Consider the following 26,831-nt stretch of genomic DNA (forward strand, 5'->3'; position numbering starts at 1 on the left):
AGCCAGGTATTATACCTGAAGTAGGCAAGCATTTGGATAGAGGAAGTACTGGCTTTCTTGTGCTATTCCAACTTTCTTTCTGAGGTCCTATGATTGAGGAATTTGTTTCCTTTTGGTCAATCAGTAAGTAATGTTGTTTTTTTCTTACATGCACTGTATGTGTCTTTTATTTAGATGGACCTTTTATTCCTGTGCTTTCTTTCATGTGAGGAAATTAGTTCAAAAGGTTTGCTTCCATGAATTGCCTGCTTTGTTGTTTGTTGCTGGACACATGAACACTTGGGACGTTTTACATGAGTACAAAGTTTGCACCAAGTTTGGCTTGTTTACGTCAACATTAGATTACCACTAATTGAACTTTGCTTTCTGAAAGTGCTGACTTTTGCATGGACATCATAATTTCAACCATTACCAAACATTGTCGGCTTCATCTTCAGCGAAGTTTTTACCATTCTCTTTTCCGGTTCAGATCACTCAACACTGAACATTTCTTGATTATTTCGGGATTATTTGGGTAATTTGATTTCATAATTTCTACTTTGTTTATTTTTTGTGTGCTATGTAAATGACTGTGATGATTGGGTTGTTGAATATAATATACATGCAATTCACTGCAAATTTTGGGTCTGTTAGTTCATGTACATTGTTGGGTAAACCAAAGGAGATTAACATTCATCTTTTAATAATACCTAAGATAGTATTAAGCCTTTCCATCCTTACTCTGATATATAACTTAAGCCTAAAAAGGGGTAGCAGTTATAGTAGGATTTAACTGTCAAAAAACCACCATCATACTGTGGTGAGAATAAAATTGCTTTGTGCCAGCAGAAATAAAACCTCAGCACTACTCCAGGTGCCAGAAAGCTCTCACACAGATGGTGGCAACAAGGGAGTGATGACCGTGCCACAAAAACTCAATGATTCCAAAAAACTGTTAGTGAAAATGGAAAAGTTCAGCAGCACTTCTGAAAGGCTAATTTAACAATTCTTCCTTTGCAGAACTATTGCATTCCATTTCTCTTCCTTCACCACCACTGGTGTTTTGTTTGCATTTCAAAGTGTGTCATACGTCTCTGGATCATCTTTGAGATCTTTATACACTTTGATTGGAGTTTACCTGTGGCAAATTCAATTGATTTGACATGATTTGGAAAGACACACACCTGTCTATATAAGATCTCACAGCTGAAAATGCATATCAGAGCAAAAACCAAGCCATGAGGTCAAAGGAACTGCTTTCAGAGCTCAAAGACAGGATTGTGTCGAGGCACAGATCTGGGGAAGGCTACAAAAAAAATTGGCTGCATTGAAGGTTCCCAAGAGCACAGTGGCCTCCATAATTCTTGGAACAACCAGGACTCTTCCTAGAGCTGGCCACCCGGCCAAACTGAGCAATCGGGGGAGAAGGGCCTTGGTAAGAGAGATGACCAAGAACCCAATGGTCACTTTGGTTGAGCTCCAGAGATCATGTGTGGAGATGGGAGAAACTTGCAGAAGGACAACCATCACTGCAACACTCCACCGATCTGGGCTGAGTGGCCAGACAGAAGCCTCTTCTCAGTGCAAGACACATAAAAAAGCACCTAAAGGACCCTCATATTGTGAGAAACAAGATTCTCTGGTCTGATGAAGACTGAACTGTTTGGCCTCAATTCCAAGCGACATGTCCGGAGGAAACCAGGGACCACTCATCACCTGCGCAATACCATCCCAACGGTGAAGCATGATGGTGGTAGCATCATGCTGTGGGGGTGTTTTTCAGAAGTGGGGACTGGTCAGGGTTAAAGGAAAGCTCATCGCAGTAAAATACAGAGATATCCTTAATGAAAACCTGGTCCAGAGCGTTCGGGACTCGAAGAGAAGGTTCAACCGAAGGTTCACCTTCCAACAGGACAATGACCCTAAGCACACAGCCAAGACAATACAAGAGTGGCTTAGGGACAACTCTGTCCTTGAGTGGCCCAGCCAGAGCCCGGACTTGAACCCAATCGAACACCTCTGTAGAGACCTGAAAATGGCTGTCCACCGACAGTCCCCATTCAAGCTTGAGAGGATCTGCAGAGAAGAATGGCAGAAAATCCCAAAATCCAGGTATACAAAGCTTGTTGCATCAGACTTGAGGCTGTAATCGCTGCCAAAGGTGCTTCAACTAAGTACTGAGATCAGGGTCTATGTGATCTTTCAGTATTTTTTTTTTTTAATATATTTGAAAAGTTATCAAAAATCTGGTATTTGATTTGTCATTATAAGGGTATGGAGTGTAGACTGATGTAGAAAAAAATAATTTAAAGCATTTTCGCATAAGGCTGCAACATAACAAAATGTGAAAAAAATGAAGGGGTCTGAATACACTGTAAATCTAGAAAAAGTGCTGATATACAGTATTATGTCTGTATTAACATCAACAAGTTTGAAACTACCTCTACACTATATATCCACAGAGAAGTATGATGTAAGTGGTATTTGGGTCTTAAATTGATTCAATGACTCACATGTTTACCATGATTAATGGCTAGAAGCTGGTGGGCAGTAGAGATGAGAAGACCCTTATCTAATGGGCACTGTGTGTGGAAGCGTGTACATGTACTCTGGCATTAAACAGATGGCATCTGATTCTGCCTGTCTGACTCACTGGTATCAGCTCCAGCTGGCATGGTAACTTACCTTGGCACAGACTGGTACCTGTGTGAGATGGTCTCTAAATTAGTAAACAAACAAAATTCAAGTGCCAATTTCCAGTGCGTGCCCAAAAGCAAGGAGAATCCCAGTTTCCCCTCTTTGCATGTGTCCTTATGGTCACAACATTTCAGTGGGTGAAGGACTCGATATTTAAAGGTGAAAAGAGTCTGATTGGTTTTAGGAAACCCAGACTGAAGGCTGAATGAATTATGTAAGTATCAAGTAACTAAAAGAACATTTATCGTGTGTGTTACAGGGCTCCTTGCTAATTTTCTTTGTGGTCAAATTATTGTTAAGTCATCCCAAAGGACAAATAACCATCTAATTAATTACTAATCTGAAATAAATAGGGAAATTAGCAAAAGTCCTTCAGGATAATTAATTCACAAGTGACTGTCACCAGCACTGTAACAGTATATTCCAGGGCTGAAAATGGATGCTTACGATTTCAGTCATAATTAATAGCTTTCTCCTATTAGTTCATTAGAGAAAAAAGTTCTCACATCTGGTGGTTTTACACAAATTTAAATTGTGTAATAGCAGTTGGGCAGGAAGTACAAGACCTCATGAAACAGCTAGGAATAAACAAGAATGCAAGAATGACTCCCATTTTGTAGTAGAACTACTGTAGAATTTAACCGCCGGGCCCACAGGAAAAAATAATAATCGTCAAAATATTAACAACTACAATTTTTACCAACACAAAATACTTATCATTTGAAAGCTTAGAAGCTCTACTTTCCAATGCATGCAGACATTATGAATAAAACTGAACAAGTGCTTTGAAATTTGCAGACAAATCAGAAATGTTCTGTTTTCATTTATAAAAATAAAAAAAATAGCACTGTACATATTATTGCAATCAGTAAAAATATCAAACTCATCAAATAGCCATGTGTCATATGTTGTTTGAAAGCTCTCAAAGAGTAGAATACAACCAGCCTATTTGTTTTACTCACAGACAAAAATATAACGAGTAATATTATGTTGGTGTTGCTTATATGCCACGTTTTCGCTTATAATTTCACGAAAAATAAACGGAACATAAAATATCATATACAATTACTTAAAGGTGATTATTTTTCAAAAGATCCCACACACAAGATAATCAGATACATAGATCATTAGATAATCCACATGAAGCACAATGTTACATATGACCACTAGGAGATGGCGCCAAATACATGACACAGACTCAATGATGACTCAAATGACACAGAATGAAACTCATTCTGTGAAATCTCATTACTAAAATCATGTCTGCATGCTATACAAATCTTTAGTCATTGTTGAGTTTGCATGTGTAATTGGTTCTTATGTACAATTATTATGTTTTATTTGTTTGGAGAAGTTTTTGGACACTATGATAAATTATTTTTGTAATGCTATAACTTTTGATTGCTTTCTCGTATCAACACAAAATGTTTCTCAGTTACAGTTGACATGATTGGGAACAAAACAAAAGTCTGAAAGTTTTTCAGAGCCACCTTATTTACACCCAGAGATACACGATATACTGTCAAATAGGAAAAATAAGAAAAAAAGTATATTTTTGGCCAATTGTTATATTATTGTTATTTATTTTTTTAGCAGTTTCTTAGGCTAAGTCCCAGAATGTATCGTAATCTATATAATTAAAACATTTGAAAAGTTTTCTTTACAATGATACCAAACACTTGACCCTCCTTGTTTTTTTGTTTTGTTTTGTGTGTGTGTTTTTGTCGAATTATAAGCCTTTAATTTTAGGTATGCCACTGACACAGGAAATCTTTAAAAACACCTTCAAAGCTTAAATTGTTAATAGACCTTTGTAGCGGTAAATGGGAGACGACAGCAAATATTATTTTTGTTTACCTATTTGCTCTTACAGCAAAATAAAAAATCCACTTTTACATTTCAATGACTTTCCACAAGAGGGAAAAAAATAGAGAGTGTTGGATTAGAGAGAGGAAAAGAGAGAATATTCCAAATTTACCATCACTTCCTCAACAGCTGTATTAGAAACCTCATCGCAGCATGGTAGCTATTTTTTAAAAACTAATTCCAGGGTAATATAACATAAAGCATACTGTTGTAAATTTAAGCTAAATAATTTTAAAAATTTAAAATATAAAAACTTGATTTACGCTAAAGCCCTATTCGGATGGTATTAGTTATCTAAACGTACAATTATCATCACCCGACGTCTGTGATTTCATGCATCAATTCAGACGGGACTAAGATCTCTGTGTTTATTACAGAGGTGGGAGTGTCTGTTTTCTAGATGTGTTCAACCTTCTGTAATGCCCACATTTAATTAATTTAGGAAATTTAAATAACTTATCTTTTAAACTTTGTCTGTTTAAATGTAAAATAATGTATATTTAAAAAATATTTGTAAGTAATTATTTAATTTATTGGTTTAACTTATTACTTTAATTATTATAAAAACCCTATAAAAAATATCATCAATATTTTTTTATATCACGTAATTGAGGGGAGAAATTAAGATGAGTTTCTTACCTAACGCTGATATTACAGTGAAAAGTCTTCCGCGATTTGTTGATTTTATTTTTTTTATTTTTTCGTCGGATGGCAATTATTCTACATCTTCATTGAAAGGCGTGCAGCAGGCAGAAGATTTGCGCACATAAACACAATCTTTACGGTAGTTTGTGTAGGTCAAAATAAATGAGAAGCGTTGTGAAGATTCAGTAATAACAATCACAGACATTTGCATTTGGGCAGGATTAGATTTCTCAGAGGACATTTGAGTTAGCCGAAAAACAGTAGGTAATTTGCTCTGGCATTTTTACAGAGGTTGTGAGATAAACACAGAACTGTCAGATTTGTATGTGAAACACAAATTTCCCTAACCTCAGGGAAAACTAGTCCTGTCCGAATAGGGCTAAATAAGGCACCAACGTGTCATCACAGTCTTTGAAAAGGGTCTATTGACTTCTTTTAGTCTGAAGGCTAATGAAATACACTCAAAATAAGAGAATGTAATGCAAGTCTTGGGTACATTTTAAATCCATTTAAGTCTAGTCTGTTAAACAGAAGAATCACTTGAAAATCAATTCATCAAAATGTACCAGAGATTTGGGACAGAGCTCAGTTGTGTAGCACGCCACTGATGAACTTCAGGATTAATTAACAGCCTAATGCATCATTTGTATTTGTCACGTACACTGACAGGTTTTAAGTGACCTGAAGTCTGAGTTTTATTGATCTCAGACAGGGAGATTCATTCATCAACATATTCCAAACTAAATTCCCTTACGTTACGGAATGCAGTTTATCATAATGCCTCATGCTTCATTGCAGATGAAATTATCACACATACATCTTTGTGATATTTTGCACCAAAATATGGGCCGCGCTATTCGTCAAATGGTTCAAGATTTGAGCTACAAGATTCAGTCACAAGTTGGGAAGACCCAGGAACTGGTTAGTAGCATGAATCAACGTCTGCTTAAAGGAATATTCTGGGTTCAGTTTAATCTGACAGTGATGATGATGTAAATTGAGAAATTTGGTTCATGCACTGCACGCTTTTGCACTTTTTTGGCCTCTGAATAAACATCTTGGAAGATTTTCTTCATAAATATACGAATAAATTCGAAGTAATTTGGGCATAAAATAGACCTTCCTGAAAACTTTCCGCTGGATTCACAAGCGCTTCATAATCTTCAGATTTGTTAGTAAAACGTGTGTTAGTGAATTCCAAACATTTGTAAATAGGGGGCGTGTGCATGTTCAATCACAATTATCATAATCCACACCCATGAAAACGCCATATAAGGAAGTCACCAGACTCTCTAGTAAATGCTGTTAACATCTATGCAGAACAATATTGTAATCGTTACATCACATCATAACATTTTGATTTAGCAAGAACAATAGCATCTCAAAGAAAGAGAGGACTTAAAGTCATCACATGGTTTTGCGTCGTATGACGCTCCTTTTTGAATCAAACAGTTCAAGAAGTCAGAAAAAATGGTTTGACATGAGTGTAAAACATTTACATTTATGCATTTGGCTGACGCTTTTATCCAAAGCGACTTACAGGGACAATCCCTCTGGAGCAACCTGGAGTTAAGTGCCTTGCTCAAGGACACAATGGTGATGGCTGTGGGGATCAAACTGGCAACCTTCTGATTACCAGTTATGTGCTTTAGCCCACTATGCCACCACCACTCCACAACTCTAAAACATGTTCACTTCACGCCGAAAGGTGGATGTTCACCATCGTTAATCTTCTCTGGTTCAGTTGAGTGCATCGCCAGCATCATCTGTGAAACTTCTCGGGTAAATCATGATGGTAACAGTGAGCACGTTTACATGATCTAAAATCAGCTTATTTAAAAACTCTGAAAGGCAAGAAATCCGCGTTAACATGACATTTGAAATAATCACGTCATTCTCTACTTTTGACATCAAACCGTGAAGAGGCATGCGCTCAACACGTGCACACATTGGACGAGCCGGTAAGAACTCTGGGTAATGTGTTTACATGGCACGTGAAATCGTCATAAAGGGCAAAAATCTACCCATGTCAGCTGGTTTATTCATAAGCCATTTATGACCTTGACACCGATAAAGGAGCACTGTTTATTGTGTTTACATGACCACACACGTTGTCGGCTTATTAAAGGAATATTCCAGGTTCAATACAAGTTAAGCTCAATTGACAGCATTTGTGGCATAATATTGATTACCACTAAAATTAATTTCGACTCATTCCTCCTTTTCTTTAAAAAAAAAAGCACGTTATCAACTGAACGAGATTTACCGATGCTTAATTATAAAACCTAAATTGTAGAGCTCATATCAAATAAAAAAAACTGTCCAACCAGTCACGTTAGAGGGTATTAATTTTTTTTAGAGTCTTTCCGTGAACGTTTCATCCCATGTCAAGCAATTCTGCTGATAAAATAAGCAGAATTTGTAAAATTTGTACCAACTAACGTTTAAAAAATACAAAAAAGTTCATGAATCTGAGAATTTACGTCAGAACAGCTTTACGAACGATTTACACAATGTGTTATGCTCGTGTTTTATGAATGAAGCGTTTTCTTTCCTTGTTATGGTTTCAGTTTAATCAAACAGCATTTGTAGCATAGTGTTTATTACCACAAAAATATGTTCAAACTCGTCCCTAGTTTAAAAAAAAAATGGGGGTCTCAGTATCTCAGCGAGTATTGATGCTGACTGTCACACCTGGAGTCACGAGTTCAAATCCAGGGCGTGCTGAATGACTCCAGCCAGGTCTCCTAAGCAACCAAACTGGCCCGGTTGCTAGGGAGGGTAGAGTCACATGGGGGTAACCTCCTCGTGGTCGCTATAATGTGGTTCACTCTCGGTGGGGCGCGTGGTGAGTTGTGTGTGGATGCCGCGGAGAATAGCGTGAAGCCTCCACGCGCGCTACGTCTCCGCGGTAACACGCTCAAGTCACGTGATAAGATGCACGGATTGACGGTCTCAGACATGGAGGCAACTGAGATTCATCCTCTGCCACCCGGATTGAGGCGAGTCACTACGCCAACACGAAGACTAAGAGCGCATTGGGAATTCCAAATTGTGGAGAAAAGGGGAGGAAAACAAAAAGCAATTAAAGTGAGGTGTTTACAATGAAAGTGAATCAGGCTAGTCAATAAACGTTAAAATATACACCGCTTTGAAAGTATATCCACAAGATGCAAACATTATATGTGTAACCTGGGTCTTGTGCAGGGGTCGGCAACCTTTCTGACATGGAGTGCATTTTTTTATTTTCCTGATCAATGGCTGTGAAGCGCTGCCGGCTTGTGATGCATGAATGGCTTGCACATGCTGAACGAGTCTGTTGGGACTGCAGTCTCATCACATTTTAACTTTTTACTTAGCCTCCCATTCAGCTGATGAAAACACGCTGCGTGATCATGAGGAAGGATTACATCAAGATGTAGATTGGAATGCAAGTGAGGAATTTCATATGAATAAAATAGTCTACTCCTCTCTCGCCATTGCTGGAGTGCCAGTGATTACCCCTCTGCGTGCCAATGCTGGCACGTATGCCATAGGTTGCCGACCCCTGGTCTAGTGTAATAAAATCTTTGTACTAGATGATTTTAGTGTGATAATCGCTTATAGTGTTTATTGGTGTTGCATCATCATGGCAACAAAGTTGTAAAATTTGATACAAATTAACACTGTGATTTTAATCGTTACATCTTGTGGCTACACTTTTTAAACAGTGAGTATTTTAACATTTAAGAATTGGTCCCATTTACTTCCATTGTAAGTGCCTCACTGTAACATAGATTTTTTTATTATTATTATTATCATTTTAATAAAAGAGGGAAGAGTCAACAAATATTTTTGGGTAATCAACATTATTCCAAAAATGCTGTCGATTGAGCTTAACTTATATTGAACCTGAAATATTCATTTAATTCTGTCCATAAGCAAGGCAATTTAACATAAGGTTGCCCTATAGATAATACAAGTTCTCTTATGGTGAGTTGATTTGGATGAAAAGCATCAGCTAAATACAGTTTGCTTTGACAGTCCAGTAGTCTTTCGTTTCTTCTTAATATGTTCATGGATTCTCTGCTGTAATATTTAACATTATTCCAGTTTAACAAACATAAACAAGACCTCATCACTCTCAAGAGTGAATCACTGAAAGTGGGACTCTTGAGTCTTGGGTTGGTACTGAGTGTACTAAAACTGCTTTTATTTGTTGTGTGCTGTATATATAACATAAAATGAAAACATTAACTACATTCTCCGCGGTGCCATTTGGTGTTATTGCAGAGCCTGTTGCTGCAGTGTTTATGTGTGTCTGAGGTTTTCTGTCAGTTTCCCCTCAGTTTGCTTTGGTCACTACTGTTTTATTTTTCACTTGAATTGTAGTTTATAAATGACTCACCACTTTTAGTTTTTTATGCAAAAGGTTCCTTCATCATGTGTTTATTTAAGTCATGTTTATATGTAGGCAAGAGTAGCAAACAGCTGGTTCTGGACTCACCCATACCACGTTCTCTTGTCTGTATGTTCTCCATGTTCGTCCAGAGTCACTGTACTGTAGCTGGTAGCGGGTCACCCAGTCAGAGCTGCCCCAGCACCCCTGGGTGGCAATGGCTGTGACCTTTAACCTGTCCTGTAGGTCCAACTGCAGCCATGGTTGGTGGTCTTCTCTACTCGGAGACCATCCGCCACCACCTAATAGGATGAATGGAAAAAGAAAGAGAGATGAAGAGTCAATGCTTTAAAAGGTGCAGAGGAATAAAACAGAATACTGTGTAATTCTCCCCACAGTCTGAGCCCTCACTAAGATTTCATCCTCTTGTTCATCATATCGACAGGGCTGGAGCGTAGTGCTCAGAGAAAAATGAATTAAATTAGTTGCAGCAGTTTTGTGGCTCAGCCTCCCTCTTTTTGAAAAAGAAACCTCTACTTCATCTCTAGAGGACAGTATCCAGACCTTAGAGCAGTTTAATATTACAATGGTTTAAAAAAAAAAAAAGGAAATTTGGAAATAACACAGCATATTTTCAAGTTTGTATGCCTTCGTTTTTCTGATTGGATGGCTTTCTGGTTCTCGTTCACCTTGTTTCAGAACAATATGGAAATAAAAGCACAGCAGTGCTACTGAAATTGTTTCCCACCAGCAACTAACGTGCAATACAATACAATACAACTCCATTTCTATAGCACATTTAAAAACAACTTCAGTTGACCAAAGTGCTTTCCAGAATATACAGACTATACATATAAAACATGCAAGAACAAATAATCGAAATGTCATACATTCAAAAGACTCAACATCATTGTCATTGCCCTGCTTCAAAAGCCAAATAGTTCACCCAAAAATGAAAATTCTCCTCATTTATTCACCCTCATGCCATCCCAGATGTGTATGACTTTCTATCTTTAGCAGAACACATTTGAAGAAAAATAGAAAAATATCTCAGCTCAGTAGGTTCTTATAATGCAAGTGGATGGTGATTCGACCACTGAAGCTCTAAAAAGAACAGACAGTCAGCAGAAACATCATCCATACGACTCCACAGATTAAACTAATGTCTTCTAAAGCTAAATGACTGCTTTTGCTGTGTTAAAGATCAACACTTTTAAACTATAAATCATCTCTTCCGGTCAGCAGCAGTACAGTATGTGTGTGTGATGTAATCGCGTTGGCATATTCACGTGAGAACAGACGCACGTGTGACACACCCGGAAGAGCGGCGCTAATTACAGCTGAGCAGGAAGAACGCTGTACAGAAGCTTCATTGGTTTTGGTTTAGATCTGTATTTGTATCTGTGTGTTTACTCACAATGGTGCTTTTGTGTGCTCATCCTGGATGTCTCAACCGAGAGAAAAACGTGAGATTACATCCATAACATGCCAACGCGAATACATCACACGAGAGACCGCGTGAACTCCGCCCTCTTGTGAATGCACATACGGCTGCTGACCGGAAGAGATGATTTATAGTTAACTACTTATTTATCTTTATTGCAGCAAAAGAGATCTTGAGACTCAGTTTAACCTGTGGAGTCATATGGATGATGTTTCTGCTGACTGTCTGTTCTTTTTAGAGCTTCAATGGTCGAATCACCATCCACTTGCATTATAAGAACCTACTGAGCCGAGATATTTTTCTATTTTTCTTCAAATGTGTTCTGCTAAAGATAGAAAGTCATACACATCTGGGATGGCATGAGGGTGAATAAATGATAAGAGAATTTAAATTTTTGGGTGAACTATCCCTTTAAGACGAGATTTAAAACTCACTATATTTGGCGAGGATCTAATAGTAACATGTACAACAGCTGCTCTCAACTGTTGGAAATGCTTGTACATAGCTACACAACCCGCCATAAACAGTACATCAACACCATACCCTTTGATTTAAATAAAGCATATGAAAAATAAACACCCAGAGTTTGACAAAAGGCACCAGCCCTATGTACTTTGCTGGTAGAGAGATTGAACAATCTATAAATACAGCGCAACAGTGCCCGTCCACAGCCGTGTCGGTTCCGGAAGTATTTGTCCCATTCATTTTTCCCATTTACTTTTCAAAAAATCCTTCATAAAAGAGTTCTAAACCATTATCCAAACCAACCAACTCCGAGGTGAATCAAAACATTACAAACTTTGATTTGAAGCAAAAATGTATTTGAAAATTGGATACAACTACAAAGGCATTCGACTTATTGTACGTCTTTCATGAGGAAATGAACTACAATCCCACAAAGCATTGTGAATGATGTAATTGAATAAAAAACAATGTGAATATATAAAACGATTGATTTTAGGTTGTTGATTATAAGTATAGAAACAATATAGTTTATTGCAAAATATTCTGATATGTACAAATACATAAGTAGTTTAAGGGTGAAGAGACACAGTTTTGTGGGTTTCGTTGGCCGCGGTTTTCTGATTGGTGGATCTTTCTCTGCTGGACCATGGGTAATGTAGTCATTTACCATGAGTTCCACTATCAAACATGATTTTAAAACAATGAAGTTGAAACAAAGACTGATGGCTTCAAAAGAAGCATATCCCATCGATGAACAACCTCTGAGCCCAACATAGGTTTGTCTTAAAAGGTTTATAAGTTATCGTTGAAAATCAATTCGTCTGTGGAGAAAATGAATGGGATTTTTACTTCCAGAACCAGACTGTAGCACTCTATTGACCAAGTAGTATATTAAAGGTGCAATCCTTGATTTCTGCAACTGGCGTCAAAGCTTTGGTGGTCAAGCATCGCCTTCAAACAATAAGTCATTGGAGAACTTTGTCCACATGTTAATAAATGCAAAGATTTGTTTTGGGCTAATCCATTTTGATTGCTCTGGCATCATTTGTTCCAGCAGTTCTGATTGGTCACAACTTCCTTTGCCCCGCCCCCGCCCAGCACCGGTAGTCTGCTCTCTCACATCTTGATTTACAAGTGCACAAGTCAGTTTTGCTACAGGTTTTTCGCAAAAGTCAAGGCAGGAATATTTGAAGTTGCAGTGGCAGATTTGAGAGGTTGTAACTGCCGATTTGTTGTTGTACTACGAAAGTGAATTAAAGTACAAAAGTAAATATGTAATACAAGTTTGTGTCTGTTGTATTTATATGAATATAATTTTAAATATTTGAGACTATTTGTCTGCAACTTTGAATTCAAAACACAGGTTTTGGATTATTGTCTGTGAGTGCAGACTGCAGCATTCAATTTCAGATTTTTATTTTAAAAGTTTTCACATCGGGCTGTGAGTGTAAATTTCAACTTACAAGTACAAATATTTATTGTACAAGTTCTCAAATTCAAATCTACAAACTCTCGGGTTTTGCCTTCATACCCAAAGAAAGAACTTTCCATGGTTCGAAATCATGGATGGTGTACTGGGACATTGTCCCACTGTTAGTGGAGAGACCACTCAGGACACCATGGCAGTTACAATCGGTGAGTTGTCAATGCTAACTTTATCTTGCTGCCTAGCTAATATTTACAGACTATATAAATTTGATATTCTTTATAACTAGATAACATGATACCTCATCTTGAGCTTCTCTCTTGATTGTGAAATGGGCCGGGTGACGTGTTAAGCGCGGGTTTTAGGGCAGTGCTTCAGGATTATTGGCCTGATGGTGGGAACGTAGATCGATTTTGGTCTCGCAGCTCAAGGTCTGAGGCTATTGGCGCCAGCTGGCCAGTTGATAGCACTGGCTCACACTGGCCTGATAGTGGAAACGCGGCTACTGTGAGAGAGTTTCGGGCCAGTTGCTGGAACTTTCAATTGCCAAATCAGGCCAGTTCTGCTTTGTTACTACATCTTACATTTGTTGATCTTGTATAAACATTTGGTTTTGTGTGATGTATTAAACATTGTTACAAATTCTGCTGATTTTTGATGCATCTGTGAAAATTGATTTAAAATGATGAACCAATCAGTAATTGATGCAAAATGCATTTATGAATGTCTTAGTTTCATTATAGCTGTAGAACTGCATATTAAAAACCTAATAACTTTAAAGGTATACATGGGTCAGTTTCATTTACATATACATTTTCCATTTATTCATTTTGCAGATGCTTTTATCCAACGCGATGCTGAAAATGAGGAAGGATACAACATAAGTATAATATTGTTTTGGGTGTATGGTCTTTTTTTGTGGGAGTCTGCTTCACAAATGGAGTTGGGAAGGTCATTCCACCAACGTGGTACAGTAAAGCCGAAAGTCCGGGAAAGTGAATTGGTGCCACTTTGTGTTGGTCCGACAAGGCGCCGCTCATTTGCAGACCGCAGCCTACTGGTGGGAACGCAGCTGTGCAGGAATGATTTTAGGTAAGATGGAGCAGACCCAGTGACTGTTCTGTATGCCAGCATCAGAGCCTTGAATTTGATACGTGCAGCAACCGGCAGCCAGTGTTGAGAGACAAGGAGTGGTGTAACGTGCTCTCTTGGGTTCATTGAAGACCAGACATGCTACTGCATTCTAAATTATTTGCAGAGGTCTAACCGCGCATGCAGGAAAGCTGGCTAAAAGAGTATTACAGTAGTCCGGTCTAGATATGACAAGTGACTGAACAAGAAATTGTGTGGCATGTTCAGAGAGGAAGGGTCTTATTTTCCTGATGTTGTAGAGTGTAAATCTACATGATCGTGCTGTCTTTGAGATGTGGTCGGTGAAACTGAGTTGGTCGTCGATGGTTACCCCTAGATTTCTGAATGTTTTGGATGGTGTTATTGTAGATGAACCCAGTTGAACGCTGATGTTGTGCTCAACAGCAGGGTTGACTGGAAAGACAAGGAGCTCAGTCTTCGCTAGGTTGAGTTGAAGGTGGTGCTGTGATACAAAGTTTCAACATTATTTGTACTTCAGACCTCTGTTTTCTTGGCCAAGAATAACTAGCTTCATACCATGTGACACATTCGGTCATTAGGTAGACATGGGTAAAAATGTAACCATTTTCAGATGGAGCCACATTGAGAACCCCATATCTATGGGATGTAGCCATATTGGGCCTTAAAAATTAAGATAGAAAAAAAGTTTGTTCAGAATATACAATAAAACCCAGTTTTGGAATTATATGCACAAGTTTTTTTTTTCCCCACCATTTTTGGGCTCACACCATTGGCATATAATGCAACAAGGGGTGCTGAAGTCAATTGATATTAGTAATAGACCTACCTATCTCTGTGTAAAAATAAAATAATGACGCTGCCACCTTTCTAAGGTTATCTTCTTGACCTGTAGTTTGCTCAAATCATTGGCGAAAATTGTGATTTTAAGCCCCCTCTACAAAATAATGGATTTCTCTGTAAAAACATTTCAGCTGGGAAAGTCTCTGAAATTTGCTTGATCTGACATATGTAACCAACATATCTGAATGTCAGTTATCATTGTTTATCAATTATTGAGCTCTGTATGTGCATCCATGAAATGTATTTTAGCATTATTAAAGCTAAATTGAAAAATGAACAAATTACAATTACAATGACAGTTAGAGAATGAAATAAATAGGTCTCAAGATTTGGTGTCTGTTCACGTTTAAATCAGGCTGGCGGTGACTGGGAACAGGATGCCTGTCTGAGTCTCACAGCAAAAGGAAACCTCCTGCTGTTACTAATCAAGAGGCATGACAAGAAAAAGATATACCTTGAGGGTAAAAGGGGCAAGCCAGCATACTTTAGCCCTACTGATTACCACTCGAAGACACCATTATCCCAAAAAAGTTTAAAATCTACCATTTTTGGTGTTCTGATAATTTGAGAGTGCCACTCAGAATCGTAAGAAAGTGCTTGGTGTGCGTACTTGGGCACTGAGGTTGAACTTTGCACATAGCAACACTCTCAGAGGGCATAAGCTGTTATTTATGGCATGTCAATGCTTAACTGCTTAATTGGCTGGGGAGTTTGTTCAAGTGCTTCTACAGACTGTAATCAGCTGCTGATTGTAAGGTTGCATTAATCAAACTGCTCTGCACCTCCTTAAAGTAAAAAAACACAACACGTTTGCTTAGTCATAATTTATACAGTCATTGTTATACCCCATTCTTTGCCAAAGCTCAGGATTGCACAATACTTAGTCTGGGTGTTTTAGGATCATTAAGCAAATAAAGAGCATCCATTATACTCCTGAGTTTGTTTCCTGATGCTTTGCTGTACTGTTTTTTTTGTTCAGAGCATATGTACCCACTGGCATTTCTGTTTTAATTAATGGTAAGCAGGTAAACAGCAGGTGTAGACCTGTTCATTCAAAGAATTGACCAGCGGGGTATTCCAGAAAGCAAGGTGTGGCATGGGGGGGCGTGGTCATGTGTCTGTCTGCGGGAGAGGGAAAGAGGTTTAGGCCCGTCACCTGGGCTGTAATTACTCTAACACCTGTCTCTCATTATAGTGATGGTGGAGGGAGACCTGATAAGGCACGCCAGAGGGTCAGAACGGGAGAGAGTGTCCAGTGATCTCACGAGTTTATGTTAGTTGACGGTTACCGTCGAGTGTGTATGTGCTTTCATTAAAAGAACTGCCCTTGAACCTGTTTCGTTGTCTCCTGACTCCTCCATTGCCCAAGAACTCAACTTTATCACTCAAGGTTAACCTACCGAGACATAAACCCTGAACTCTGGGTTGATTAACCCAAACATTGCCTACTCGTGGTATTCCGGTTCCAGAACACATGTGAGGAGTTAGTTTAATCAACCTCCTATTGGTAACCCTGAATTAACGTGCGCAGATGGGGAGTACAAAAAGGCATTGTCAATGGAGCGACGATTTCAGGAGTCACCATGGAAACACATGCTAAAAAGAAATGCGTGCCATATTTCAGTGACACAGAAATAAGAATTATTTTGTCTTCACTTGTAATAGTGATATAGGAGATGCATTGGATTCAGAAAGATACATAGTTTCATTGAATCACTTGACCACCAGCTAAAGGAGGGCACTATAGGTTACTCTAAATGACAGCATGTCTCATTTAAATTTTCAGATAATAAAGAGAGTACAATGAACAAGTATGGAAATGTATGCATTTATATGTACAGTATATTAATTAAAGTGATAAGAAATAAAATCTCTAACCTCTATGCTATATCTGTTGTTCATGATATGATCACATTATCTAGTTAGTGAAGAAGAAGAATGAGTGAGGAGAGTGCAGGGGAATTTCTCCTGAAGTCCACTATCATCTCCACTAAGCGTGTTCAGCTCAAGGTTGTTGTGACCGCACCAGACAGTCAGCTGATCAACCTCCTATCTGTATGCAGACTCGTCACCGTCGTGGATGAGGCCGATGACCGTGGTGTCATCTGCAAACTTCAGGAACTTAACAGTGGGGTCCTTTGCAGTGCAGTCATTTGTTTACAGGGAGAGGAGCAGTGGAGAGAGAACACATCCCTGAGGAGCACCAGTGCTAATAGTGAGGGGCCCGGATGTGAGTTTCCCCAGTCTCATTAGTTGCTGCCTATCTGTCAAACAGCTGGTGATCCATCGACAGATCGGGGTGGGCATGGAGAGCTGGGTCAGTTTGGTTGAGAGAAGATCAGGCATGATGGTATTGAAGGCTGAACTGAAGTCCACAAATATGATCCTTGCATAAATCCCAGGTCTGTCAAGGTGCTGCAGGATATAATGCAGTCCCATATTGACAGCATAATTTGCTCGGTAAGAAAACTGAAGAGGGTCCAGCAGTGTTCCAGTGAAGTCCTGCAGGTAGGCCAAAACCAGTCTCTCAAATGACTTCATGACCACAGATGTGAAAGCAACAGGTCTGTAGTCATTAAGTCCTGTGATTTGGGTTTTTTTGGGGACCAAAATGATAGTGGAGCATTTGAAGCAGCAGGGAACTTCGCACTGCTCCAGTGATCTATTGAAGATCTGTGTCAAGATGGGGGCCAGTTGGTCAGCACAGACTTTCAGACAGGCAAGTGAAATGCCATCTGGGCCTGAAGCTTTCCTAGTCTTTTTTTTTCTGAAAGACCCGGCACACATCCTCCTCACAGATCATAAGTGCAGGTTGAGTAGCAGGAGGGGGGAGGAGGGGGGTTCCAGGAGGTGTTGGGTGTGTGAAGTGAAGATCAGAGTGGGGGAGGGGTGTGAGACTGGGCTTTTCAAACCTGCAGTAAAACACATTCAGTTCATCAGCCATTAGTTGACTCTCTACAGAGTGTGTGTGGGGGGTGGGGGGGCAGTGTCTTATACTTGGTGATGCATTTCATGCCTTTCCACACAGATGCATGGTTGGTTGGCTGAAAACTGTTTTTTCAGCTTTTCAGAGTAGCTTTTTTAGCCACACTGATTTCCTTAGTGTGTTTCTGGCCTGGTTGTACAATATTTTATCCCCACTTCTGTAAGCATCCTATTTGGCATGACAAAGCTGTCTGAATTTTCCTGTAAACCATGGTTTATCATTATTGAATGCTAAAAATGTTCTAGTAGGGATGCGCATATCCTCACAGAAACTGATATATGATGCCACAGTATCTGTGAGCTCGTCCAGGTCTGTGGCTGCAGCTTCAAAAACACTCCAATCAGTGCATTCAAAGCAGGCTTGTAGTCCCAGCTCTGCTTCATTAGTCCATCCCTTTACAGTCCTTACAACAGGCTTAGCAGATTTTAGTTTCTGTTTGTAGGTTGGGAGAAGATGAACCAGACAGTGATCAGAGAGTCCTAAAGCTGCACATGGGACAGAGCGATACGCATCCTTTACAGTGGTGTAGCAGTGGTCCAGTATAATTCTGTCTCTGGTGGGGCATGTGATGTGTTGTTTGTATTTTGGCAGTTCATGGATGAGGTTAGCTTTATTAAAATCTCCCAGAATAATAATAAGAGAGTCTGGATGTTGTTGCTCCATGTCTGTGATGTGATCAGCCAGCTGTTGCAGCGCTGCGTTCACACATGCTTATGGTGTGATATAAACACTCACCAGAATGAACGAGGAAAACTCCTGCGGCAAGTAGAAAGGCTTACAGTTAATAAGGAGCTCTTCTAAATAAGGACAGCACATCTTCTTTAATGCTGTTATATCTGTACATCAACTTTCGTTGATATAAAAGCATGTTCCACTGCCTCTCGTTTCCCCCGATGATTCCGCATCGCGATCCGCTCTGAACAGCTGGAAGCCCGACAGATGAAGCGCTCTCTTCAATCAGCCAGGTTTCCGTGAAACACAGAGCAGCGGAGTTAGAAAAGTCCTTAGCAGAAGCAGTTTGTCCATTTTGTTGGTGAGGGAGCAGACATTCACCAGATGAATACTCGGCAGCGAGTCCTAAAGCCGTGTTGACGAAGCTTCACAAGCACGCCGGCTCGCTTCCCTCGCGTTCGTCTTTTGGATTGCATGCAGAGCACCGCTGTGCCTCCAACTAAGATGTCTAATAAAACGTCCAAATAATCAAACACTGGCAAAAAATTATCAGGTATGCTCTGCCGAATACGCAACTGTTCATCCCTGGTGAATACATTATCTGTATTTGTATCTGTATCTGTTCAAAATTACCTGTATCTGTATTTGGATAGAACCAGGTGTGGGCGGGGCTTAAACCGGAAGTGCTTCAAAATTAAATGAAACGCCCATTTTTAAGTATTACTCTTACATTTATAGTTTCTATTAATAAAATATGCCTTGTATATGCTTTTTCATAATAATAGCCTAATAATAATAAGAGTAATAATAATAATATATTTAAAATAATATTATTTTAAAAAATATTATTTTCTTTATTTTTCTTACCAGATGAAGCTGAATTTGTAGGCTACATTAACTGTGGAATATATTTTGGTTTCTCCTGGTATTTCAGATATTATTATCTGCATGAAACAGCATTTTTGTTTGTCTGTGCATGTATAACAACATTATTCTGAAGGCAAGAGGTGTCAAGCAAAATGTGAAATGTCAACCACACATTTTTGCGGTGAATAATAAATACAAATTCAAACAATAAAATACATTTAAATAAAATCAATATAGCCTACAAACAAGTGAAAGTCCCATAAGTATCAGGAATTTTTACAATAGGACACCATTATTTATTTAAATAATAATAATAATAATAATAATAATAATGTTAAATGTATATATTGCCTTACCAGATATCAAGAACACAACATTTTCAAATTTAGGACAGTTTAAAGAAGAAGAAAAGCATGTTTCAGTTTCTTAGTTTTACATAAGGAGGAATATTCCTAATAGATGAATACTGTATGGAGCATTTTAACTTCTTTCGGAATGAAGTCTTGACCTTAATCGCTGATGTGAATATAAATGTGGTCAACTTTAAGAGTCGGACAGACGTGACGTGAAATCATCACTTCAGGTCAGGAATTTAACATCGCGCTCAGGTTTAGGCTATAAATGAATACATGGGAATCACGTGTGAATCGTGAGATACATTAACAATCTTAGTTATCTTAGTTATCTGTATCTTAGTTAATGTTCCACTTGACAAGCTCCAGACACGCACAATTAACAGAGACCGCAAACGGAGTCGAGACCACGCCCATCCGATCTGAAATCACAACATGCGCATTTTCACTTTAGAAATAATGGCTGCACAGATTCATAAATTTGTTGTAATTTTGGATATGAAATTTGAGGAAAAGCATCTCTTGGCAAATTACATTTGACTACCATTAGAGCTAGTTTTATGAGCTGCTGCTTTTGAGTACATATTTAGATTTTCACCAGAGCACATATATCATAACTCTAATCCGTTTTCTGGCTTTGTCAATAGATATTTATGTTTGTCCATGTCACACTTGAGAATTGACAGTTCTTGCCTCAAGACAGTCAGAGCTTTTTAAATCGGTATTATTCATGGACACCAGCAGACTGATATATTCCCTTTTAAATGAAAGTGTAAAGTGTACTAACACTTTTTTGCAGTCAGGTTATGTTTGTTGAGCTTAAATCGCATTAAGTTAGGTATGCATAAAAAAGCTTGACGTCAGCACTTTTCTGACAAGGACAAATTTAACTCTGCTTAAATCTCTAGTCACATAAAGACAAATACATGCGGATGTTATTTGGTACAAACAGGGCAAGAGAACAGAAAGACAGGAGTTCATACCATCTCTTTTGTTGAGTTTAGCGAAGTGTGGTGACCTTCTGTTGGAAGATTTTGACGAGTTCTGGAAGAAAGCTGAAGGTAATGATGTCACTAGTGGCTCTTCACAGTAATCTGAAGAAGAAAAAAACACAATCAATTGTAGTATTTTTTTTTTATTTATGTTTGAAATGAAAACCACTTAAGGGCCAGAATCATTAAATAAATCAATTCAATTTAATATAATTAAATGTATTTTTTTTTTTTTTTACATGTAATAATTTTAACAAGTTCTTTTTAATATGTTATTCCTGTGATTGAAGCACATCATCGGCTCAGATAGCTCTGCAAGCACTCAAACCCTTAAGTAAATATAGCCACATGAAATACGTTTTTTTTTCAAATTAATTTGTATTTTTTCCCATATTCAGTGTTTTCTGTTTTATTTTTTCTGAATTCCATATAAGACAGTTTTCAGTTGTATTATTTAAATGGTGTCTTATCAAATTAATTGACTGAAACTTTTATCAAATAAAAAAATAGAACAATTCATTTTCAAAATAACATTAAATATGTTTCATTGTATCATTATTAAATGAAGTGCTTATAAACAGATCACCACAGCACAATCCAAAACACAACATTGGATTTATTTTGGTCAAATAGCTCACAGATATGAGTGAATATTATATTACTATACAGTACTGATATACTGTATTTCTGCCATATATTAATTAATTTATTTCAATTTCACACCTCTATTTAAACAGAGTTTTTATTAAGAAAACTGAGTGAAGCTCTTAGTTTCTTGTGTGTATTGACGATAGTTGTTTACGGAGCCCCTTAGAGGACAGGGCGGGAATTTTTTTCTTGAAAGAGTTTTGCGTGCCCTCACAATATGTTTTACTACAGCAACCATATTTGAACCATGATATTCAAAGTAAAACCATAGTGATAATACAGGAAAGTGACAACTGTGGTAATAAAAATCATTATTTTGTGGTTATTATTATTGTTTTACTATACAAATACCATAGTTTAACTATGGTTTTACTATAGTAATATTGTAGCAGTTCGCTACATTATTGCGCTGCACGGCCCAGTGTGATTATTAAAACGCAAAAGGCTGCAATGTAATTAAATAAATGTATAGTCTGTATGTGCTGCACATTTCACAGTGAATAAGTGCTCTGGTGTCATTTAAAGGCGCACTCAGCGATTCCTGAAAAACACTGTTGATATTTGAACTCAACAGCCAAAACAAACACACCCCTCCCTTCAGAGCTCCTTTAGAAGCTCCGCCCCTCAAATTCATGGACGCAGATTCATTCCTTTTATCTATCGGAGGTCTCTCCACCGCTGAAAAGCCTTGCCGATGTTGACGCAGCCCTCGACTTATTATAATGCTTCTTTTTTAGTTTATATTCGTCTGATCTTTTTCTCTTGGTCTGTTTCTCAGACATTTGTCCTCTTTGGAGTTTAGAAAGTTTGCATCAGCCAGATTTTCCGTCGCTCTTCTAATGAATTTCCCTCTTGCTCTGCGCCCACCCCCCATTCTGAGCACGTGCAAGCACCACCCCCTGTTGCTGATTGGCTTGAGTAGTGTTGTGTGGATCGGTCTGATCCACTTTGTTTTTGTCCCATTAACAGAGCAAGGGCTGTGTACAGATACTAGATTACTTTCAGCCCAAACACAGAACGGACAGCTAGCAGACAGTGAGGAGATATTTGCAGAATTTGACAAAGTGTATTTGATTAGAATTACTGTGTGCACCTTTTAATACACACACCACTGTAAAAAGAAAAATCCATGTACTTCAACTTAGTGGCCTTAAAACTTTAAATTAAATTACAAATAATTTCAACTCATTATTTTAGTTTTAGTTTTAAAAACAGTCTAAATGTAAATAATGAGTTGAAATGATCTGAGAAACCACATTGATTTAACTTAAAACTTTAAAGTAGCAGTTGAACTTAAGTTTTATAGTCAAAGTAGATTTTCTTTTTCTTTTTTTTAGTACATGTGATGATCATGATGTGGTGTTTTCAGTGTATAACTGGCCAACTTCACACATTCACTTTGAAGTGCACAGCACATGCAGACTGTATATTTATTGAATTAATACGATTTTTGCAATTTTAATTTGTCCATCGTTAGCCAACTATGGTCGCAAGTTCCATCATTACCAACATAGTTCAATGATTTGGTGTTTCCTGAAACCATAGTTCCAACGAGCATTCGTAAACAGCATCACAAAGTTGTGTAGTTGGAACAACAGGTCTTTACCTGTACTTGTGTGGACAACATTTCACTTCGCTGAGGCTCCTATACCTTTTATTCCATATATATCTTTCATTCTGTCAAGAATGACAACTTTTACATACACTTAAGAAAATGGCTTTCCTCACTATTGCAGCAATGTTCACTGTGCATGCCACTTTTGTGTCTTCAGCAGCTTTCTTGCATTAAACTACTTACTGGTGTATGTGTGATTGAGCTATTACAGTTTAATATCTGCACAAATTATTACTCCACCCCCTGTGTAACGTCATTAACGACAGCTCTATATTCTTGAACCACTGTGGTTCGAACAGTTGTGACTAGCTAGTTAATTTCTCGAATGATGCATCGTGCTATGGTGGTTAAGCAGTGAGTTATGTAGTTGTACGGGAAATGGCATCCAGTACTCACAGTCTCATGCATACGAGCAAATTTGAGCTTTTCATCTTAAACTGGATCTGTGAGTAACACTTTCAAAGAGAAGCCCAGTTCACCCCCCAAAATAAAAAACATTTACTAGAAAACGAGTTTCAGCTCCTTGATGGGGGCTTGAGATGTAATTTATTTGAAACAATTCTTCAAATCTTTCTTGCATAGTGATTGTGCCATTGTAACCGGACCTGCTTGACCTGTTCCGAGCGAGATTCGAACCGGTGTCTTCGGCATGAGAGGTGGGCACGCTAACAAGGAGACTAAAGGCTACAGCCTCTAGCATCAGTCGCTTGTGTGCCTTTGAGGCCAAGGGAGTGAGGTTTACACATTGCACAGCTAACTACAGCTGGCTGCTGTTACACAGTATCATTATACAGAGAGTTATGACACAACATCTGCCATGTAAAAAGTCAGTTTTTGCACATTAATTAAAGTTTCGAGTTTTGCATCTGCCTGCATTGTCATTGACCTCTGTCTGCTTAACATTTTTTCATGTTTCAATGTGTCTTGGTGGTCAGGAATGTCATTTTCTTCTGTTATCTTAAGTATTATAATGTGAAGCATTCAACACCAAGGCTGGAAAAATGGAGGTTCTTAAAAGAAACATCTGGTAGAGTATGTGACGGTACCACAGTTGAATCTGACTGTTCATTCAAGCAGAGGTATTTTTGTTGGTAATTTTGGTATTTTTACATTTTTGCTTAATGTGGTCTACAAAAATACCAATTAGCTAAAGGTCAAGGCTCGTTTTGATTGGTTGAAAGCAAAGATGGAATTTCTGGGTTTCTGGTTGTGGATGCTTTTATACAGTAGTTTCGAATTTACAACCAATTACAATTACTTTTTCATATATCACTCTTATAATGATATTACATGGTTAACTATAAAACACTTTTAAACACCAACTGCTTTTGTAGAGTGCATGGAAGGTCATGATGACAGACGACATACTAGATGTATTACTCCAATCTATTGTACTTTAAAGATAAATAACATGCTGCAATTTGCTTTTCTTGCATCTTCAATGGCCTTTTCCATGGAAACGAACAGATCAAAAGAACTCTAATTAACCAGACCTCTGCAGCCCAAACACATTAGTCTCGAGCCTCCAAAATATTAATGTATCGTCAGAATAACAAAACAATGAACAGCAGGTCAGGGAACCATTAACTGTGTCTAGGGAGCATTTTAGTGCTCTCTCTCCGGTTTCAGCAGCATAAGCACTCTGCAGTATTCTCCATAGACAAGGGTAAAAATATATCCTTATTTAGAAGGTATTTGCATTTGTGGCAATATTTCGCCTGACAATCATTCATTTGACATTGTGTTGCCTACTATTCCCCTCCTTTTTTAATACCTCTTGGCGCTCTCCAAACATTTCTTTCGCTTTCACCTCCTCACATCTCTTAATTTTCTATTTTTCCTCTTCCTCTTCTCTCTCTTTGTATCTACTCACACACACTGACACGTTTCCTTCACCTTAATAAGAGAAACAAGTCTGGCCATTGTGAGGGGGCTCGCATGCATTATTGTCACCATAAGGGCGCTATAATATGAGTCAGCAGTGTTCTCCACTGCATCAGACAGAACAGATGCAGCATTTTCTTTTCACTCTCAGTTGAGAAAGTGACACAACACCCTTAGTTTTACTGAGAGTAGTAAGTAGCATGTTAAGAAAGTTCACAGAGTTACAAACAAAAATAGTGCTCAAAGTTCGAGGTTGAATTGTACGAAGCCCCGTTTTTTCTGAAATATTTTAGTGTTCCCTCGCAATAAATTTACCAAGATTTAACTAAAATAATCATATTTTCACCTTGATTTTCATAGTGAAACAATACAGAAAAACAAAAACTATGTTAATAAAAAAAATTAAAAAATGAACATAATTCTATGGCTATTTTGATTTTACTACAAATACCATGGTATTTGTAGTAAAACTATAGTAACCACTTTGAATCTATAGTAAAACCATGGTTACTATACGGATACGGTATACTGCGGTATACTGTATTAATACCATAGTTTTAATAACAACAAAAAAAGGTTAGCTAACAATCGTCATGGTTACTACAATATTACTATAGAAAAAACATGTTTTCCACCAAAAACTATGGTGACTACAGTCTACAATATTAGTAGTACTTTATTATATGGTTATATTTTGTTAACATTTGTAAATGTTTTTGGTATCGTTTACTAACATGAACAAAATATTTTTTACAGTATTTATTAATCTTTGATAATGTTAGTTAATAAAAATATTTTTGTCATTGTTCATGTGAGTTTATAGTGCATTAACCATAGTTAAACTATAGTATTTGCATAGTAAAACCATAATACCCATAAAATTATGATTTTTATTACCATAGTTTTCATTTTACTGTATTATCATTGGTTTCACTATAAATATAATGGTTAAAAATGGTAACTGTAGTAAAAACATGGTAAATTTATTGCAAGGGAATGCAGTACTACTGCGAGGGAACTTAAAACTTAAAACTTTTTGCAAGGAAACGAGGGCATGCAAAAGTTATTGCGAGGGAACACAAACTGTTGTGAGGGAATGGAAAACGTATTGCAAGGGAATGCAAACTATTGCGAGAGAACACAATCTATTGTAAGAGAATGCAAAACTTATTGCAAAGGGATGAAAACTTTTGCGAGGAAACTCAAAACTTGTTGCGAGGGAACAAACTATTGTGGGGCATGCAAAGCTTATTGCGAGGGAACGCAAACTATAACAAGGGAATGCAAACATTATTGCGATGGAAATGTAAACTATTGCGAGGGCACGTAAAAATTATTGCAAGGGAAAGCAAATTATTGCGAGAGAACAAAAAACGTATTGCAATGGATCGCAAACTATTGCGAGGGAACACAAAACTTATTGCGAGAGAACAAACTATTGCGAGGAAACTTGAAACTTATTGCAAGGGAATGCAAAACTTATTGCGAGGGAAAGCAAACTATTGCAAGAGAACGCCAAAGTTATTGCGAGGGAAATGCAAATTATTGGAAGGGCACGCAAAACTTATTGCGAGATATCGCAAAACTTATCGCAAGGGAACACAAACTATTGCGAGGAAACATAAAACTTATTGCAAGTGAACGCAAACTATTGCGAGGAAACATAAAACTTATTGCAAGTGAACGCAAACTATTGCGAGGAAACATAAAACTTATTGCAAGTGAACGCAAACTATTGCGAGGAAACATAAAACTTATTGCAAGTGAATGCAAACTATTGCAAGGAAACGTAAAACTTATTGCAAGGGAACGCAAACTATTGCAAGGAAACGTAAAACTTATTGCAAGGGAATGCAAAACTTATTGCGAGGGAAAGCAAACTATTGCAAGAGAACGCCAAAGTTATTGCGAGGGAAATGCAAATTATTGGAAGGGCACGCAAAACTTATTGCGAGATATCG

The 26,831-nt window shown here is 37.9% G+C and overlaps 2 protein-coding genes across 3 annotated transcripts in view; one reads left to right on the forward strand and one right to left on the reverse strand.

Moving 5' to 3' along the window:
- The window catches only part of LOC127425923 (uncharacterized), a 393,067-nt gene that overhangs the window by 191,017 nt on the left and 175,219 nt on the right, over window positions 1-26,831 (forward strand). The window lies entirely within an intron of this gene.
- cntnap5l (contactin associated protein family member 5 like) overlaps window positions 1-26,831 on the reverse strand; it is a 115,059-nt gene that overhangs the window by 70,547 nt on the left and 17,681 nt on the right. Inside the window, exons 2-3 of one of the 2 annotated variants that reach the window (XM_051672184.1) lie at window positions 20,715-20,825; window positions 9,680-9,867 (exon numbers count right to left, since the gene is read on the reverse strand). In XM_051672184.1, the coding sequence (XP_051528144.1) occupies window positions 9,680-9,867; window positions 20,715-20,825 (299 nt within the window). Of the gene's footprint in view, window positions 1-9,673; window positions 9,868-20,714; window positions 20,826-26,831 lie in introns of both variants that reach the window. The other variant, XM_051672183.1, reaches the window with a different exon arrangement.

This window comes from Myxocyprinus asiaticus, chromosome 35, assembly GCF_019703515.2.
Source record: "Myxocyprinus asiaticus isolate MX2 ecotype Aquarium Trade chromosome 35, UBuf_Myxa_2, whole genome shotgun sequence".
Taxonomy (NCBI): domain Eukaryota; kingdom Metazoa; phylum Chordata; class Actinopteri; order Cypriniformes; family Catostomidae; genus Myxocyprinus; species Myxocyprinus asiaticus.